Source organism: Chiloscyllium plagiosum, chromosome 24, assembly GCF_004010195.1.
Source record: "Chiloscyllium plagiosum isolate BGI_BamShark_2017 chromosome 24, ASM401019v2, whole genome shotgun sequence".
NCBI classification, from domain to species: domain Eukaryota; kingdom Metazoa; phylum Chordata; class Chondrichthyes; order Orectolobiformes; family Hemiscylliidae; genus Chiloscyllium; species Chiloscyllium plagiosum.
This window is the reverse complement of record NC_057733.1, coordinates 1921572-1942063: the sequence shown is the minus strand read 5'-3', so window position 1 is coordinate 1942063 and position 20492 is coordinate 1921572. Positions and strand designations below refer to the sequence as shown.

The window sequence follows — 20492 nt, the reverse complement described above, 5'->3', positions numbered from 1 at the left end:
TTAAACATTGTAACTATACCCACATACACCACTTCCTCTGGAAGTTCATTCCACACACACGCCCTCTGTCTAAAAGAATTGCCCCCATGTTTTTTTTAAATCTTTCTCCTCTCACCTTAAAATACGCTCTCTAGTCTTGAAATCCCCCATCCTAGGGAAAAGACACTTGCCATTCACTTTACACCCCTCATTGTTTTATAAACCTTGATAAGATTACCTTGCAACTCCTATGGTCCAGTGAAAAAAGTCCCAGCCTATCTAGCCTCTCTTTATAACTCAACCCCTCCATTCCTGACAATATCCTGGCAAATCTCTTCTGAACTCTCTCCAGCTTGATAATATCCTTCCTGTAACAGGATGACCAGAATTGGACACAGTACTCCAGAAGAATCGTTATATTGCTCTACAGATCTTACTTCAAGATCAAAGTGAATTTCTTTCATGGTGAGTACTCCATCTACGTATTTGACTTCAGCCATCTTCAGTTGCATTTTTTTTTGTTCAGTTTTCTTGAGTGCTGATCTTCCCACATATGGGTCATGACCTTAGTAGGTCTACGAGTCAGAAATTTTGAGTTGCAAGCCCCGAGGTAGCAATTGCAGCAACAGTGATAACAGCTGCAAGGCCCCTTTAAATTCTGGAATTTAAAAAAAAATACTGGGTGTGACCTATTGGCTATTCTTTAAGGCCTGATTCCTATCCTGAAAATCCCAGTCCAAGGTTTGCTGCTTTTTTACTTAAAACTTTGTCATTTAAAGGGCTGGTCGTGTCTCACAAATCTCATTGAGTTTTTTGAGAAGGTGACCAAGCATGTAGATGAAGGTAGAGCAGTTGACGTGGGAGACATGAACTTCAGAAAAGCCTTTGATAAGGTTCCACATGACAGGCTGTTGGAGAAAATGCATAGGCATGGGATGAGGGTAATTTAGCAGTTTGGATTAGAAACTGGCTTTCTGAAAGAAATCAGTGAGTGGTGGTTGATGGACAATATTCAGCCTGGAGTCCGGTTACTACTGGTGTGGCACAAGGATCTGTTTTGGGACCACTACCATTTGTCATTTTTATAAATGAATTAGACGCAGGCATAGGTGGGTGGATTAGTAAATTTGCACATGACACTAAAGTCAGTGGAGTAGTGGACAGTTTGGAAGAATGGTACAGATTGCAAGGGGACTTAGATAAACTGCAGGATTGGGCTGACAGGTGGCAAATGGAGTTCAATGCAGCTAAATGTGAGGTGATGCAGTTTGGGAAGAATAACAGGAAGGCAGAGTACTGGGTCAATGAAAAGATTCTTGGTCGTGTGGATGTACAGAGGGATCTTGGAGTCCTTGTACATAGATCCCTGAAAGTTGATAGCACTGTTAAGAAGGCATACGGTGTGTTAGGTTTCATTGGGAGAGGGATTGAGTTCCGGAACCACAATATTACGCTGCAACTATACAAAACGCTAGTGTGGTCACACTTGGAATATTGTGTACAGTCCTGGTCGCCATATTTCGGGAAGGATGTGGAAACATTGGAAAAGGTGCAGAGAAGATTTATGAGGATGTTGCCTGGTCTGGAGGGAAGGTCTTATGAGGAAAGGCTGAGAGACTTGGGTCTGTTCTCATTTCAAAGAAGAAGGCTAAGACGGGATTTGATAGAGACATACAAGATGATCAGAGGATTAGATAGGGTAGACAGTGAAAGTCTTTTTCCTAGGATGGTGATGTCAGCTTGTACGAGGGGGCATAACTACAAATTGAGGGGTGATAGATTTAAGACAGACATCAGAGGCAGGTTCTTTACTCAGAGAGCGGTAAGGGCGTGGAATGCTCTACCTGCCAATGTAGTTAACTCAGCCACATTAGGGAGATTTAAACAATCCTTGAATAAGCACATGGATGATGATGGGACGAGCTGAGAATAATTCACGGGTCGGTGCAACATTGAGGGCTGAAAGGCCTGTTCTGTACTGTATTGTTCTATGTTCTAAACTCACCTTCCCTTCCTTTTCCAGCTGTTGTTGGTCTCCAACAATACCCCTAACCCCTTTTAGGGATCTCTGCCTATCCAACATTCCCAACCCAGTCACAATCTCATAGCTCTGGGGTCTGAGAAATTTTCAAGCCTTAAATTGAGGGGTCATTATGGGAAAAAGCTTAGCAGCACTGCTGTTGTAGCCACTTTAGATTCCTGCGATGACTTCTTTCAGCACATGTCCAAATGCAGAGAGTAGCAGAGCATCAACATCATTTCCATTTCAGGACCATCACTGTTCACACTGTCTACTTTGAAACTCTTCCACAGCAATAGAAATGTCAACAGCCTGGTATCCAGAATGTATGTAGCAATTTGCTCCTTTCATCCAGCTTCACTTGTCAGTAACCATCATTTGCAACTAGTTAAGTAGGTGCAGACAGGCTGTCAGTTAGGGCAGTTATGTACATTTGAAGGACAGCAATTAATCTATGGTAATTATGTTTTAGAAAGCCAAAGAAAGAAATTGGAGTGACTAAATCTCCAGGAGTACTTTCAAGCAGAGTTGGAAAGATTACCTCTCAAGTCAAGTCACCATGTTCTTACCAGACCATAAGGATTTCTCTGTCATTAGAGAGACATGACTGGTAGTGATGGAACCTGAGGGCCACCAACCTCAGGTGAGGGGAGAGATTGAGAAGGAAGATCCTTCATGGTAAACTCAGCTAGTATGGGGATTAAACATTACATTACATTGCTTTGCAAACCAACCATCCAGCCAACTGAGCTAAACCAACCCCCACTTACCTCTACTGCAGTGGGAGATTTTGATCCTCTCATTCCTAGAAGAGATAATGCCTCGTCCTTGGGATCATTTTTCTTCAGGAATGGTTTTACTGACCTCCTACAGCAATGGAAGATAAACATTAGATGTGGGGTCCAACAGGTCAGTGTACATTGAACAACCAAAGCAAAGCTGGTCATCCATTGGCTTCCATTCAAGGGCAAAATATTTTAAGCTGCAGACAAAATAAGGGACTCAGCATTCATAAAAAACAGTTTGCTTCTTTTTACCAAGTAACAATAAAGAAAAGATATTGTTTGCATCAATAGCAAAATGTCCAGTTCAAAGGTGAATATTTTGACTTAGAAACTTAATGACACCGAATCTGATACAAAACATGTGCAAAAGTGTTCAATAGTGCCCCAAGAATTGGAACCAGTTTCTTCCACTTCAATCTTTAAGCCATGTATTGAGCTGTCTAATCTTATTTACCTTCAACTGATTCGTTCATGGCTCAGATAATAATCCAGAGATTGATCAATGGCAATGTTAGTGAGAATACGGAGATACAGGCGACAAGAATAGATGGGATTGAGGGGTTGATAAAGAGGAGGTTTTAGCAATTTTGGAAGATCTGAAAATAGATAAGACCGGGGCCAGACAGGATTTATCTTCGGATTCTCTGGGAAGCCAGGGAGGAGATTGCAGAGCCTTTGGCTTCAATTTTTATGTCATTGTCGACAGGAGTAGTGCCAGAAGACTGGAGGATAGCAAATGTTGTTCCCTTGTTTAAGGAAGGGAGTCGGGACAACTTTGGTAATTATAGGCCAGTGAGCCATACTTTGGTTGTGGGTAAGGTGTTGGAAAAGGTAATAAGAGATAGGATTTATAATCATCTGGAAAGGAATCATTTGATTAGGGATAGTCAACACGGTTTTGTGAAAGGTATGTCATGCCTCACTAACCTTATTGAATTCTTCAAGAAGGTGACAAAACAGATGGATTAAGGTCAGGTGGTTAATATGGTGTATATGGACTTCAGTAAGGTGCTTGATAAGGTTCTAGGTTAGAGTGGTGCTGGAAAAGCACAGCAGGTCCAGTAGCAAAGGTTTCACACTGTAGGCTATTGCACAAAAAAAGGAGTTTCAGGATTGAAGGTGATTTAGTGGTTTGGATCAGAAATTGGCTAGCTGAATGAAGACAGAGGATGGTGGTTGATGGGAAATGTTCATCCTGGAGCTCACTTACCAGTGGTGTGCCACAAGGATCTGTTTGGTGTGCCACAAGGATCTGTTTTGGGGCCACTGCTGTTTGTCATTTTTATAAATGATCTGGAGGCAGGCGTAGAAAAATGGGTTAGTAAATTTGCAGATGACACTAAAGTAGGCAGAGTTGTGGATAGAACCGAAGGATTTTGTGGGTTACAGAGGTACATAGATAAGATGCAGAGCTGGGCTTGGAAGTGGCAAATGGAGTTTAATGTGGAAACGTGTGAGGTAGTACACTTTGAGAAGTAACAGAAATGCAGAGTGCTGGGCTAATGGTAAAATTCTTGGTGATGAACAGAGAGATCTCGGTGTCCAGGTGCATAAATCCCTGAAAGTTGCCACCCAGGTTGATAAGGTTATTAAGAAGACATATGGTGTGTTGGTGTTTATTGGTAAGGGGATTGAGTTTTGGAGCCATGAGGTCATGCTTCAGCTGTACAAGACACTGGTGCGGCCACACCTGGAGTGTTGTGGGCAATTCTGGTAACCGCACCATAGGAAGGACGTAGAAGCTTTGGAAAGGGTTCAGAGGAGATTTACTAGGCTGTTGCCTGGTGTGGAAGGAAGGTCTTACGAGGAAAGGCTGAGGGACTTGAGACTGCTTTCATTGGAAAGAAGAAGGTTTTTCAAGGAACAGATACGACGTGTCCTTGAGATGTATGTACCTGTCAGGCAGGAAAGAGATGGTCGTGTGAGGGAACCTTGGCTGACGAGGGAGGTTGAATGTCTTGTAAAGAGGAAGAAGGAGGCTTACATAAGGTTTAGGAAACAAGGTTCAGACAGAGCTTTGGAGGGATACAGGATAGCCAGGAGGGAGCTGAAGAAAGGGATTAGGAGAGCTAAGAGAGGGCATGAAAAATCTTTGGCAGGTAGGAACAAGGATAACCCAAAGGCCTTTTATGCATATGTGAGAAACATGAGAATGACGAGAACGAGGGTAGGTCCGATCAAGAACAGTAGTGGGAGACTGTGTATTGAGTCGGAAGAGATAGGAGAGGTCTTGAATGAGTACTTTTCTTCAGTATTTACAAACAAGAGGGACCGTATTGATGAAGAGGAGAGTGTGAAAAGGACTGGTAAACTAGAAGAGATACTTGTTAGGAAGGAAGATGTGTTGGACAATTTGAAAAACTTGAGGAGAGACAAGTCTCCTGGGCCTGACGGGATATATCCTAGGATTATATGGAAAGCAAGAGAGGAAATTGCAGAGCCGTTGGCAATGATCTTTTCGTCTTCACTGTCAACGGGGGTGGTACCAGGGGACTGGACAATGGCGAATGTTGTGCCCCTGTTCAAAAAAGGGAATAGGGATAACCCCAGGAATTACCGGCCAGTTAGTCTTACTTCGGTGGTAGGCAAAGTAATGGAAAGGGTACTGAGGGATAGGATTTATGAGTATCTGGAAAGACACTGCTTGATTAGGGACAGCCAGCACGGATTTGTGAAGGGTAGGTCTTGCCTTACAAGTCTTATTGAATTCTTTGAGGAGGTGACCAAGCATGAGGGTAGAGCAGTGGATGTAGTGTACATGGATTTTAGTAAGGCATTTGATAAGTTTCCACATGGTAGGCTTATGCGGAAAATCAGGAGACATGGGATAGTGGGAAATTTGGCCAGTTGGATAGAGAACTGGCTAACTGGTCGAAGTCAGAGAATGGTGGTAGATGATAAATATTCAGCCTGGAGCCCAGTTACAAGTGGAGTTCCGCAGGGATCAGTTCTGGGTCCTCTGCTGTTTGTAAGAGGGAGTCGAAGGGTGGGTCAGACGATACGAAGATTGGTGGAGTTGTGGATAGTGAGGAGGGCTGTTGTCAGCTGCAAAGGGACTTAGATATGATGCAGAGCTGGGCTGAGGAGTAGCAGATGGAGTTCAACCCTGTCAAGTGTGAGGTTGTCCATTTTGGAAGGACAAATAAGAATGCGGAATACAGGGTTAATGGTAGAGTTCTTAGTAAGGTTGAGGGGTTACTTGATGGAGGTTTATAAGATGATCAGGGGAATAGATAGAGTAGACAGTTCAAAGACTTTTTCCCCAGGTACAACAGAGTGTTACAAGGGGACATAAATTTGAGGTGAAGGGTGGAAGGTATAGGTGGGATGTCAGGGGTAGGTTCTTTACTCAGAGAGTGGTGGGGGCATGGAATGCGCTGCCTGTGGGACTGGCAGAGTCAGAATCATTGGTGACCTTTAAGCGGCAATTGGATAGGTACATGGATAGGTGCTTAAGCTAGGACAAATGTTCGGCGCAACATTGTGGGCCGAAGGGCGTATTCTGTACTGTATTGTTCTATGTTCTAAGGTTGAGAGGTGACTTAATCGAGACATATAAGAGAATCAGAGGGTTAGATAGGGTGGACAGTGGACGGTCAAGGTTAACACTTTGGGGACATAGCTTTAAATTGAGTAGTGATAGATTTAGGACAGATATCAGAGGTAATTTCTTTACTCAGAGAGTAGGAGGAGTGTGGAACAGCCTGTCTGAAACAGGAGTAGACTTGCCGATGTTAAGGGCATTTGGATTGGCATTGGACATACATATAAATAATAATAGAATGTAGGTTCGATGGGCATCAGATAAATTTTGCAGGTCGGCGCAACATCAAGGGCCGAAGAGCCTGTACTGAGCTGTAACGTTCTATGTTCTTATGGTCTAACCACTTCTGATCAATAATCCAGAGGTTATTACCTTTGGGGTTCTGCTTTCGAAAATAGTTCCAAGCTAATCAAACTCTCAAAGTAGAATCTCTGAGGGGAGATGCGGTGACGTTGTACTGCTCATTGTTGGAGACATCGAAAGTGATATATAGGGCTACTCCTGAAATATTATTGTCCTTTATATCTGCAAATAAGGTTTTTCAAGCTAGCTTCAGACAAATGGCTCACAGGCAGCTCTTGATGCAGGGCTCCAAGAGAAAAGGTGAAACAAACCTATAATCATATTCCTCATCCAATCACTATCCCTCCCTCTCCCACTCCTACCTATACACCTTCAAATCAGACCCCCTTTGCTGCACAAGCATGTGCTTTCCCTCTTCCAATAACTCACATTTCTTTTCCCAACTGTTTCCCCCACCCAATCACAACCTTTCCCACTGTTCTCCTTAAATGTCAGACCCACCATCCCAGGAATCAGTTTGGTCAACTTCGCTGCACTCCCTTGACAGCAAGAATAATGTTCCTCAGATAAAGAGACCAAAGGAGACAATATTCCAAGTGTGATCTCATCAAGGCTCAGTATAATTAAACCAAGATATCTCTGCTTCTGTAGTTGAATCCTCTCACTTTCAGCCAATATATAGTTTGCCTTCTTTACTGCCTGCAGCATCTGCATACTTACCTTTGGCAACTGGCATATGAGGACACTCAGGTGCCATTGCACTTTCCACTCTCTTAATTTATAGCCATTCAGACAATGATCTGCCTTCCTGTCTTTCCTACCAAAGTGGATAGCTTCACATTTATCCATATTATACTGCATCTGCCATGTAATTTGTCTACTCACTCAACTTGCCCAAATCACACAAACATCTCTGCATCCTCCTTACAGCTCACTCTTTTACCCAGCTTTGTGTCATCTGAAAATTTGGAGATATTATATTTAGTACCCTCATCCAAATTATGAATACATGTTGTGAATAGCTGGGGTTCTAGCACTTATCCATGTGGTAGCCCACTAGCCACAGCCTGCCATTTGGAAAATGACCTATTTATTCTTACTCTGTTTTGCTTGTCTGCTAACCAATTTTCTATCCATTTCAATAATGTACCTTAATCCCATGTGCTTTAATTTTATACATGGATCTCTTACGTGGGACTTTGTCAAAGGCCAAATAAATTACATTGACCGGTTCCCCATCCAACTATCCTTGAAGATATCCAATTTGTTAAGCAAATCAATTCGTAAATCCATGCTGGCTCTGTCTAATTTTGCCACTGTTTTCCAAATAATTGCCTATCAAATCTTTTTCAATGGGCTCCAGCATTTTGTCTATTACAGAAATTGGGCTAGCTGGTCTATAATTCCCAATTTTCTCACAGTATATCCCTTTGAAATGGAGGAGTTACATTAGCTACCTCCAATCTCTCGTAACTGTTCCAGTTTCGAGAGAGTTTGATTGTTTAGATTTTTTTTTAGATTAGATTAGATTACAGTGTGGAAACAGGCCCTTCGGCCCAACAAGTCCACACCGACCCGCCGAAGCGAAACCCACCCATACCCCTACATTTACCCCTTACCTAACACTACGGGCAATTTTAGTATGGCCAATTCACCTGACCCTGCACATCTTTGGACTGTGGGAGGAAACCGGAGCACCCGGAGGAAACCCACGCAGACACGGGGAGAACGTGCAAACTCCACACAGTCAGTCGCCTGAGGCGGGAATTGAACCCGGGTCTCTGGCGCTGTGAGGCAGCAGTGCTAACCACTGTGCCACCGTGCCGCCCATTGTTGAAGTAATGCATCCACTATATCGAGGGCCACTTACTTAAATATTCTAGGATGTAGAATATCAGGCCATGGGGATTTACCTGCATTCAATCTCATCAATTTTTCCAACACGATTTCCCAACTAATACTGATCTCCTTCAGTTTCTCTCTCACCAAACCCTGTGTTTGTCAAAATTTCAGCATTATGTTATTTGGGTCCTCCTTTGTGAACACAGACCATAAAATATGTATTTAGTTCGTCAGCCATTTCTTTGTTCCCCATCATAAATTCCCCTGTTTCTGACTGTAAGAGACTCTCATTTGTATTCACCAATCTTTTTTTTCTTCATATACTATCAAAAGGTTTACTTAAGCGCCATGGCTTAGTTGGTTAAAGCGCCTGTCTAGTAAACAGGAGATCTTGAGTTTGAATCTCAGCAATGCCTTTATCTGGGGTGGCACAGTGGCTCAGTGGTTAGCACTGCTGCCTCACAGCACCAGGGACTTAGGTGACTGCCTGTGTGGATTAGATTAGATTAGATTACTTAGTGTGGAAAAAGGCCCTTCGGCCCAACAGAAGCACGCTGAAACGCAACCCACCCAGACCCATTTCCCTACATTTACCCCTTCACCTAACACTACGGGCAATTTAGCATGGCCAATTCACCTAACCTGCACATCTTTGGACTGTGGAAGGAAACCGGAGCACCCGGAGGAAACCCACACAGGCACGGGGAGAATGTGCAAATTCCACACAGTCAGTCGCCTGAGGTGGGAATTGAAGCCGAGAGTTTGCACATTTTCCCCATCCCTGCGTGGGTTTCCTCCAGGTGCTCCAATTTCCTCCCACAGTCCAAAAATGAGCAGGTCAGGTGAATTGGCCATGCTAAATTGCCCATAGTGTTAGGTGCATTAGTCAGAGGGAAATGGGTCTGGGTAGGTTACTCTTTGGAGGGTCGGTGTGGACTTGTTGGGCTAAAAAGGCCTGTTTCCATACTGTAGGGAATCTAATCTAATCAGTCAGAATTCATGTCATCCACAAGCTTACTCTGTACTCCATTTCCCCTTTCTTAATCAACAGTGCTTCTTTGCTGAATTCTAAACTGCTCCCAATCCTCAAGTCTGCTGTTTTTTTCTGGCCAATTTGTGTGCCTCTTCCTTAGGTCCAGTACTATCTCTAATTTCCTTTATAAGCAGTGGTTTGGCTATGTTTCCCATTTTATTTTTGCTCCAAACAGGGATAAATAATTTCTCCTTGCACTGTTTGAATGTTTGCCATTGCCTGTCCACAATAATCCCTTTAAGTAACCTTTCCCAATTTATCACTGCCAGCTCAAGCCTCATACCATTGTAGATTCCTATATTCACATTCAAGATCCTAGTTTTTCGAAGCATCTATGTCACCCTCCACCTTGATGAGGAATTCAACCATATGATGATCACTCAACCCCAAAGGGCCTTACACAGCTACACTGCCAATTATTCTTTCCTCATTACACAATACACAGTCTTGAATGGCCTGTTCTCTAGTTGGATCCTCAACGTATTGGTCCAGAAAACCATCCCATACATATTCCTCAAAGGAGGAATGTGACTATCTTGTGACTAATTTCATTTGTCCAATCTATATGTAGATTAAATTAATCCATAATTACAATGTTCTTTTAATGCATGCTTCTTTAATTTCCTGCTTAATGCTTTCCCCAACATTATCTCTGGTTTTTCCCAACAATTCCTTGCCCATTGGTGTTCGACAGCTTTATCCATATAGATTCCTCATGATTGAAGCTAATATTCTTTCTCACTATTACATTAATTTCCTCTTCAACCAGCAATGCAATTCTACCACTTTTTCCTTTCTGTCTGTTCTTTCTCAATACTGAATACCCCTAGATGATCAGTTCTCATCGCTGGTCACCATGGATGAGTTCAACTCCACGTCACTCACTATCCAGACTTGTAGATAGTGTATATCCTTCACTGTCACTGGGTCAAAATCCCAAAACTTCCTTCCTAAAGGCATTTTGGCTCAACCTGCACCAATGTGGACTGCAGTGATTCAAGAAGGTGGCTCATCACCACACCCTCAAGGGCAGCTAAGCACAGGCACTAAATGCTCATCACATTCCCTGAGTGAATAAAATTAACCCTGCAGCTATTTCTCTGTAATTACAATTGTATCATACTTGTTTTCATCTATTTGTGCAATTACTTCATCTACCTTATTGCAAATTCTAGTGCTTTAAGGAACAAAGCCTTAAAGCATGTCTTTTTAACATTACTTATCCCGTCCCATTATTTTTCACTGTGGCCTTGTTTGACCCTGATTCACCCAACCCTCACTTCTTGATCATTTTCCCTCTCTCCAGATGTGCTTGTTCCCTCTTGGGGACACAATGGTCTAAATTATAAACGGTCCTTTCCAATGATCTGAGGATGTCAATTGATGCTCACACTGCCCATACTGATCCAAATGTGGCCAATATGAAGCGAACTGTGGCCCATCTGCTCACTGAGGGGATTCATTCCTGTGGGCAGCCAGTACCTGGCCCATATCCCTCCAAACCCTTCCTATTCATATACCCATCCAAATGCCTTTTAAATGTTGCAATTGTACCAGCTTTCACCACTTCTTCTGGCAGCTCATTCCATACACATACCACCCTCTGTGTGAAAAAGTTGCCCCTTAGGTCTCTTTTATATCTTTCCCCTCTCACCCTAAACCTATGCCTATGACCCTATGCCAACAGACTGGAGGAACCAACTTATTGGAGTCTCCATGGCCAAACATAAAGGGCTGAGGGGAGGGAAGGCCAGGCATGAGGTCCCAACAGTCACGGCTGAGCCACCTGTCTCCATGGGCTGTCTGATTTTAAATGTTTTTCTTACCTCCATTTTGAGGCATCAGTCTGGATCCCTGACCTACCTCAGCATTACCTGTCTCTCCTGAATATTGTCTAGTGTTCACAGTCCAAAATGTGGACCTTCTGCTCTTTGCTCTCACCTGACAGGTTGGTAGAGGGGTGGAGGTTGTTTTGGCTGGCTCTGGTACAATTTGATTATTTCTCGGATGTTCTGACTAGGTTCTGGTCTTGTGTTGGTCTGGATGGACTTCACTACCTCTGGTTCCTTCTTTTCTTCTTCTGTCTTATGGTCTTTTTCATTTCCTTTGTCTTTCTGCTCCGTGTCTTTGGTGGAGTTTGCTGGAGAAGGGCTCACTGTCGAAATAAGTAGACTATTTCAGTTGAGGTTTGTCAAAGGTAATGATATTCAATATATTCTGCAAAGACAAACACTAGTGTTGATGTTATTCTATCACAGTGTTTCGATGGAATGGGGCAGAGGATGAGGGAACTGAACAGTCCCTGGTTTATTATAATAATCCGCTGCAACACTAGTAACTTTGTTCAACAGCACTTTAATGCAAACTGACTTCAATCAGCAACTCCACATTTACTGGCTGAAAGACCAGCTGTTAGAGTGGCCAAGGGCTTTTTGAGCCTGATTTGACTGAGGAAGATCTGAATTCTGAACATATACAATCTACATAATTCTCAGAACTGTATCAGGAGTACTCAATTAGCTCAATAGTTCTAATTATTCTATTTGGAATTTAAAAACGGCTAAATATTTTGATCATTTAACAGAATTATTTCAAGAAATTTTAGATGACAAGATTATATTGCATGCAGTTTAAATTAATTTGAAAAAATGGGAATAACATGCTAGTCATAAGACTTTTAAAATATTGTGGTTAGATGGATATTATAAGACATACAGCAATAAGGATAGAAATCCAATTTGGCCTTTTCTTGGGCTGGAGGTGTATTGATGTGCACCAGAGGCCACTCAAAATTTAGCCTCAGATTGTTGGTCACTTGCAGAACAATGAGAATAAATTAGACTGGCTGTTTCCCTGGCAATAAGGCATTTGGCAGTCAGGAATTATGGGTTGCTTCCCCAGGCTCCACATCCTATTAATGATCTAACTTTTAAAAATCCTTTTTAGAAGCTGCGTCATATTGTTCCCATGAAGGGACTATGTTTCATGAGACTTGGAGCAGGCCCATTGCAGCCCAGTTTCAGGAATGAGTCCTCAAAGAATTGTTAACCATCCTATTTGCCCACAGAAAGGGCCTAACTCCTGTTCAAGACATGGGCTGTGGATGGAATGACATTTTTACCAGAAATTTACCAGAAATTTTCACTTCTGTCATGTAATCTGTGCCATGCTAGGTGTCTGTTTTATATAACCTGATTTCTGCCAGTCTACTTCTAATGGGCTGTCCATGAGAAAAACTTTAAAGTGTGTTGCTGCTTGTGACGACAGCAATGAACCAGAGGTTAATGAGTTGCCCTGATTCAAAGGGTCAGATTTCACACTCTATACTGCTCTGTGCAATGTAGGCCCATATCCCAGCCCAAATTTACTAATGTCTCTTCCTGAGATGAGACTCAGAGCCAAGACCACACTTTTATAAACTCTACTCTTACCCTTCAGTGACGATTGTTGGCCTTAGAATAGAAGCCATGCAAATTGGAGAAGGTGAAACACCCATTTCCATTAGTTTCATTCCTCAAGGCAAAGGACCAATTCCACCTCACAGAAATACTTGCTGAATGTGTGGTTAGTGATCTAGCTCTAGGATTGGGTTTATCAGCCACACAAGGACCCACAGACCCATGACCAGTGTGACAATGCTACTCCTTTAACAAGGTTTTGCTGTCCTTGGTTTTTTTTTTCAGATTGGTCGTAAAACAGCAATTGTGAAAAGTGTGGATTTAACTACTTGAGAATGCTTTCTCAATGAAAGGGGAGTGGCCAGTTCTCTCAGCTCGGCTTTTCTCTGGTTTGGTTTGGTTTTAGTAAACTGGCTATTCATTGAGAGCAGGCAGTCAGTTTTGAGGCTGCTGGCCCTAGAAACAGCTAGATGGAAGTTGTTCCATACTGAATCTCTCTGCCATCTCTCTCTCTCTCTATCCTGTAAGACCCAATGTTTGATTATACCTTTTTTGCCAAGGGCTGTTTATGAGGATTGTTGCAGGAATTTGGAACAGCATCATTAAGTTGGGATAATCTGTTGAATTTTTGGATAGGTTAAGTTATTTTGTATTCTGTCCTCTTTTGTTTGTGTTTCATTCAGTAATCTTGCAAATAAATTCTGTTGTTTAAAACTAAGTGGTTTGACCAGCTGCATCACTCCTGGAATATCCACTATTACACCTGCTAATAACGAGGTAAAAACAATGACTGCAGATGCTGGAAACCAGATTCTGGATCAGTGGTGCTGGAAGAGCACAGCAATTCAGGCAGCATCCGACGAGCAGCAAAATCGACGTTTCAGGCAAAAGCCCTTCATGAGGAATCTGGGCTTTTGCCCGAAACGCCGATTTTGCTGCTCGTCGGATGCTGCCTGAATTGCTGTGCTCTTCCAGCACCACTGATCCAGAATCTGCTTATAACAACTAGCAAAGTTAAGATCTGGGCTACTTCCTTGAAATGTTTTGAGGGGGTCTAGCCCGGTACATAACACCAGTGACATGGAATTTCCCAGACAAACATATTCTTTAGTAAGTGATTAGCAATGATAATTCATAACAATGATGATTCTGAAATCTGATTGCTTTTTGAATAAGAGAATTTAAACAGAATCAACTGATTCAGTGAAAGCTTAAATCTTATTGCGTTATATCTTTGAAATCTATGTGGTTCCCAATATTCAGATACCTTTGTGTTCCTCCACTTCCGAATTATTGGATTCTTCTGACTCCTTCTTCTTTTCTGGTTTCTCTGGTTTGGGAAGCAATATCTTGGATGGAGGTTTTACGTGAAGAGGCTCCTCTTTCTCTGTGAGGAAGAGTAGAAAGGGAACTTTTGAACTTCAAGGAACAAGGGCTCACACATGTAATCGCAAAGCTTTGATAAAGGAAAGTTATCACTGACATCAATATTTTGGGGTATTTTGCTGAGTAATATGTGGTATAGTTGGGAGGACCAGCAGACTTTGGAATGATGGGTCCTAGGATTTCACTTCTAAAGACCTATCCGCTCCATCTTCCCCTCTGACCTATCACCATTACCCCCACCTCCATTCACCTATTGCACTCTCAGCTACCTTCTCCTCAGCCCCATGCCCCTCCCATTTATCTCTCCACTCCCAAGGCTCCCAGCCTCAAACCTGGTGGACTTTTGCCCGAAACATCGATTTTCCTGCTCCTCGGATGCTGCCTGACCTGCTGTGCTTTTCCAGCACCACACTCTTGATTTTCACTTCAAAAGGTTTCCTCACCTTACAGCTAATTGTAGCCTAATAAATGTGGATTCAGCAACTTCAGTCAACACCTTCATTATTGTAGGGTTGTATAAGTATCAGGTCAGGAGAGGGCAAACCTGTCTATTATTTATCTTGCAAAAGGGGGATTAATCCCTTTTTCTTTAGCTCCAAAGAAACTAAACATTTCTCAATCTGTAAAGTTAAACCATCCTATTTCTTCTTTATTTTGTTGTAATTTGACAGAGTTTGAGATAGTGTTTGCTACACTATTGGTAGTTCCACATTACCTTTATTCTTTACAGATTGCAGTTCTATATTTTGGTCCTGTTTGGTTTAATTCTTCTGGTTAGGTCTAATCTTTCTTTCAATTCCAAGCCAGCTTATTTCTAAAACCAACAAGATGTATTCCAGTTTCCCACAAGAACCACACTCCAGTTTCAATTCAACTTATATGGTGCTTGATTGGCTATGATTTTTTTGCTGAAAGCAGGCGAACAAGATAGTAATATTTGACTGAAGTTGCTGAATCCCCATTTATTTTAATCATATGTATTCTTCAACTAACAAGAGGACAAGCTATACTGAAATGGATGGATAAGCTAGAATTAAATCTAGAATCTAATGGTAAAGGAACACCTAGTTATCAGTTAATATGATTGAATCTGATGCTTAATTTTGAAGTTTGAAATATGCCTCCAACTGCCTGCTACTGTCTACCTTCCATTGTACCGTTTAACCAGTTCTCCGACTCTATTTTAGCGAATATGTCCACAGACTTTGTAATTGTTTTTCTTTCACATTTATACTTGTTTCAAGCTCAGATTTCTCGCACTCGAACTGAATGTGAAATTCCATTGTGCTTTGATCGCTTGTTCCATAAGATTGTTTACAAACAACAAAGAACAAAGCAAATTACAGCACAGGAACAGGCCCTTTGGCCATCCAAGCCTGTGCCGATCCAAACTATGAGATCATGAATTAATTCAACCTGATAGGCATTACCACATTGAAAGTAGCTTATTCCCAGATTGTATCATATCATGCTGTTCAAAGAAACTGTCCTGAACACTTTCTATAAACTATTCCTTAAGACCAGGATTGGAGGATTTGATTAGATTACTTACAGTGTGGAATCAGGCCCTTCGGCCCAACAAGTCCACACCGACCTGCCGAAGCGCAACCCACCCCTGCCCCTAACACTACGGGCAATTTAGCATGGCCAATTCACCTGACCTGCACATTTTTGGACTGTGGGAGGAAACCGGAGCACTGGAGGAAACCCACGCAGACACAGGGAGAATGTGCAAATTCCACACAGACAATCGCCTGAGGCGGGAATTGAACCCAGGTCTCTGGTGCTGTGAGGCAGCAGTGCTAACCACCGTGCCACACACTATAGAGATATAGGGAAAGGCTGGACAGGCTGGGGCTGTTTTCGCTGGAGCTAAGGGGTGACCTTATAGAGGTTCACAAAATTATGAGGGACATGGCTAGGATAAATAGACAAAGTCTTTTCCCTGGGGTCGGGGAGTCCAGAACTAGAGGGCTTAGGTTTAGAGTGAGAGGGGAAAGATATAAAAGAGACCTCAGGGGCAACCTTTTCACACAGAGGGTGGTACGTGTATGGAATGAGCTGCTAGAGGAAATGGTGGAGGCTGGTAAATTGCAACATTTAAGAGGCATTTGGATGGGTATACGAATGGGAAGGGTTTGGAGGGATATGGACTGGGTGCTGGCAGGTGGGACTAGATTGGGTTGGGATACCTGGTCAGCATGGACGGGTTGGACCGAAGGGTCTGTTTCCATGCTGTACATCTCTATGACTCTATGACTAGCTTTGCCCCATTTCATTTGTTCACTCACAATTATTTGTGTCTTTCACACAAACTCCCAACATTTCTTGGTTTATATTCTGCCTGCAGTGTAGCAATTGTTAGGGGTGTAAAACGTACTCCAACCTATGACTTGTTTCTTTTGTTATTCTGTATCTGCGCCCAGACTGATCCTGTGACTGTGACAAAGTTTAATCTGAGTCAATGAAATTTAATGCAGGACATTTGCTTTGAAATTGAGATAGAAGAAATTCAGGGAATTCATCTAAATGAGGTGAAATTCACAACTGTGGGGGAGCTCAGAAATTTGGAGATTGAAGTACAATAATCACCAAAACGTAACGGTCAGGTACAAAATCCAATTTAGAGGCGAATTGGCTGCTTACCTTCCTCTCAAATGTGCCACGAACACCAAAAGGATGGAAGTTTTGCTACAATTATATAAGGTTCTAGCAATACCATAGCTGGAGTATAGCATTCAGTTCTTGGCTTTTGACTCCAGGATAGGTAAACCAGCCTTGAAGAGGGTGCATATGGCAATTCTGTCAGAATGATGCCAGATTGAAAACTATTACTTTAGGAGTACAGGCTGCATAGAGTAGTCTTGTATCAATTTGAATGTAGAGGTTTTATGATTGAGGTATTTAAGATAGTTCAGGCATTTTATAAGGCAGATAAAAGTAAACCATCTCCTCATCTCAGGGGGATCAAGACCGAGAGGGCATATTCCTAAAATCTGAGCTAGGCTGTTCAAGGATGATTTCAGAAAACAGGTAATGGGAATCTCGAAGCCTCTCCCCAAAGTGTATTTGACGCTGGTGTTTGACTGAAAATCTAAAAATGGAGATTGGAAAATTTTTGTTGATGTAAGGGTTATTGAACCAAAGTGGGTAAAGAGAATGAAGATGTGGATAAGCTATGATTTAATTGAAATGTGGAACAAGCTTGATGGGCTGAATGTCCTCCTTGTGTTTCTAATTCTTACCCAGCTTCTGGAAGAAATCGCGTTTCTGCTGAAAAGATTCAACTTGTTCCGTAATCAAGTCATCAGCAACACCATCACTGTCAGCCTTGACATCCTACAGAAAGAAGCCATCAGACGTTATAGAGCAAAATATCTGATTTTCTCCTGACAACATGAAGAGAGGAAAATGAACAAGAAAATAGAAAATGTAATTCTTACAAGCCAGGTTTTCTCACTGAGGGTTCCTGCAGAATGAAATAGTTTGCATCTATATAGGTCCTTTATCTCCTCAGACAAGTCCCTTATAGCCAATGGAATCTTTTAACATATGGTCATTGCCATAATGAAGACAGACATAAGCCAATTTGGGTGTAGTAAATACCCACACACAGAAATGTGATAATGAGCAGAAAGTCTGTTTTTTACAGAAACAAGATAAAGACTCATTACAAACTAGAACATGGAGTAACCTACACTGTAGCCCTTTGACATAATGCCATGGGATTTTTTATATCTCAGACATCAGACAGGGCTTTGCTATAATCAAAAACAAAATGAGCTGAAACTTACTTGCTTCTTGGTTAAGTGAGTTGTGTTGGGTGTTTTGAAGAAATTCTTGTTGTAAGGCCCAGTGAGATTTCTCATCATATGTTACCAAACCATGTCAATAATTACCGTTCCCTTTTCTATGACAGCTTTCATGACAATTATATCTCTATCTTACCATTCACCTTTCCTGGAACAACTCACTGGATGTCCACTTAATAACCAACAATCTTAAAGCCTCCACTGTGCACCTGGTCAAGCAGTGGTATTCTGAAGCTGACCTACTTGGTTAAGGATGGCATTTTTACATACAGAAAGGGAAGATGTTGTCCTGATACAAATCCTGTACAGGATCTACAAGTCCTTGTCGAGGAGATGGTGCAAGGGAGAGGAGTCCTCTTACCAGACCAGCAGAGGAAGCCATGCCACCAGACCCTGGCAACCTGGGCGAAGGTTGCTATCTGAGTCAATGCCATCTCGATTATCTGAAAGAATGGCAACAGTGGCATATGAAGATCAATGAATCTCTTCATTTGGCCAGAGTAAGTGCCACATTCTTTCACATTCACTCTCTTTCTGCTATTATTCCCAACAAGGCTCATGCTCTGCCACTATCAGCTGTCCAGGAGCAGTGTGAGACACAGCAGAGGTGATGTGGAGACCAGGAGGGTGCCAGGAAGTTAAGGAAACTGTTTAAATTCTTACCTTCGAAGTCCCCATCCTTTTTCCTGTCCAGGAGCAGCGGGGGACAGAGCGGAGATAATGTGGAGACCAGGAGGGTGCCAGGAAGGTAAGGACTTAGTACATATTTGGGCAGCAGCTAAACCCGAGATACTACACGTGTAATAGCTCCCTCCCACCTTCAACCCCTCCTTTAACCAGAAGAAAAAGACTCTGTAAGGTAAGGTTTTATTTTTTCTTTTTCTTTTCTTTCATTTATTTAAGTGTCTTGTTTGGTTTTTTGTTCGTTGATATAAAGCTAAGGCTTACAATGGCAGGGGACCTTGGACCTGTGGCATTTGCCTCTTGCTTGAAGTGGGAGCTCAGGGACGAAGTGTGTCCAGCTGCAGCTCTTGTTTGACCGCATGACGGCTCTGGAGCTGCGGATGGACTCACAGTGGAGCATCCGCAATGCTGAGGTCATGGAAAGCACGTTTAGTGAACTGGTCACACCGCAGGTTAGAATTGCTGAGGGAGACAGTGAATGGGTGACCAAAGGGCAGAAAAAGAGTAGGAAGGCAGTGCAGGTGTCCCCTGTGGTCATCTCCCTCCAAAACAGGTATACCATTTTGGATACTGTTGGGGGAGATGGCTCACCAGTGGAGGGCAGCAGTTGCCAAGATCATGGCACTGTGGCGGGGACTGCTGTTCAGAAGGGCGGGAAAAAGACTCGTAGGGGATTCTATTGTAAGGGCGGTTCTGTGGCTGAAAACGGGACTCCCGGATGGTATGTTGCCTCCCAGGTGCTCGGGTTAGGGATGTCACTGATCAGCTGCAGAGCATTCTAAAAGGGGAGGGTGAACAGCCAGTTGTCGTGGTGCATATAGGCACCAACGATATAAGTAAAAAAACAAGATGAGGTCCTGAAAGCAGAATTCAGGGAGCTAGAAGAGAAGTTAAAAAGGAGGACCTCAAAGGTAGCGATCCCAGGATTACAACCAGTGCCACATGCTAACCAGGGTAGAAATGAAAAAATAGGCAGGTTGAACACGTGGCTTGAGGGATGGTATAGGAGGGAGGGCTTCAGATTTGATAGACATTGGGACCGGTTCTGGGGATGTTGGGACTATTACAAATTGGATGGACTACATCTGAACCAAAATGGAACTAATGTACTTGGAGGAGTTTTTTGCAACTGCTGTTGGGGAGTTTTAAACTAATATAGCAGGGGCTGGGAACCAGAAAAGAAGACAAGTAGGCAGCGAGGTGGGAACGGGTGACTATAAGAATCATGAAGATAGCATGAATAAGGGACTATGCATCAGCCAAGTCTTTGTTTAGTTCTCAAATTGTGCTGTGTAACTATCATACAGGCTGATTATATACCAAAAATGACAGCAGCTGAGTTCAAAGCTCATGAACTCAGAATAAGCCTCTTTCCAGGTAGACACAAACAACTCTTAATGAGCAATTAATCAAAATCACCATGATAGACAACACATTGTTGATGGTTAATAATAGACAAGCTGATCATTTACTGGAAACTAGTCAGTGTCAGAGTTTGAACACAGACAGTCTGTATGAAAAAAAAGCTTAACAGAAAGCTTGCCTCAGATCACAGTTAGCTAGCTGAGGAGGATTGTCTGATCAGCAAGTGGAGGTTGGGATGGAGCAGACTGTTCTCGACTGGTCTTCAGACAAGTCTATGTAAAAGGGGTCACTTGTGATTGTAAGCATTTACGGCCAAGATTTTTAGTGTATTTTGTCATGTA

At 42.6% G+C, this 20492-nt stretch overlaps 1 protein-coding gene across 1 annotated transcript in view; it reads right to left on the bottom strand.

Moving 5' to 3' along the window:
• The window catches only part of LOC122562332 (unconventional myosin-XV-like), a 447653-nt gene that overhangs the window by 113114 nt on the left and 314047 nt on the right, over positions 1-20492 (bottom strand). The window contains exons 38-41 of the mRNA XM_043715207.1: positions 17536-17629; positions 14172-14291; positions 11448-11661; positions 2770-2866 (exon numbers count right to left, since the gene is read on the bottom strand). Of these exons, the coding sequence (XP_043571142.1) occupies positions 2770-2866; positions 11448-11661; positions 14172-14291; positions 17536-17629 (525 nt within the window). The remainder of the gene's footprint in view (positions 1-2769; positions 2867-11447; positions 11662-14171; positions 14292-17535; positions 17630-20492) is intronic.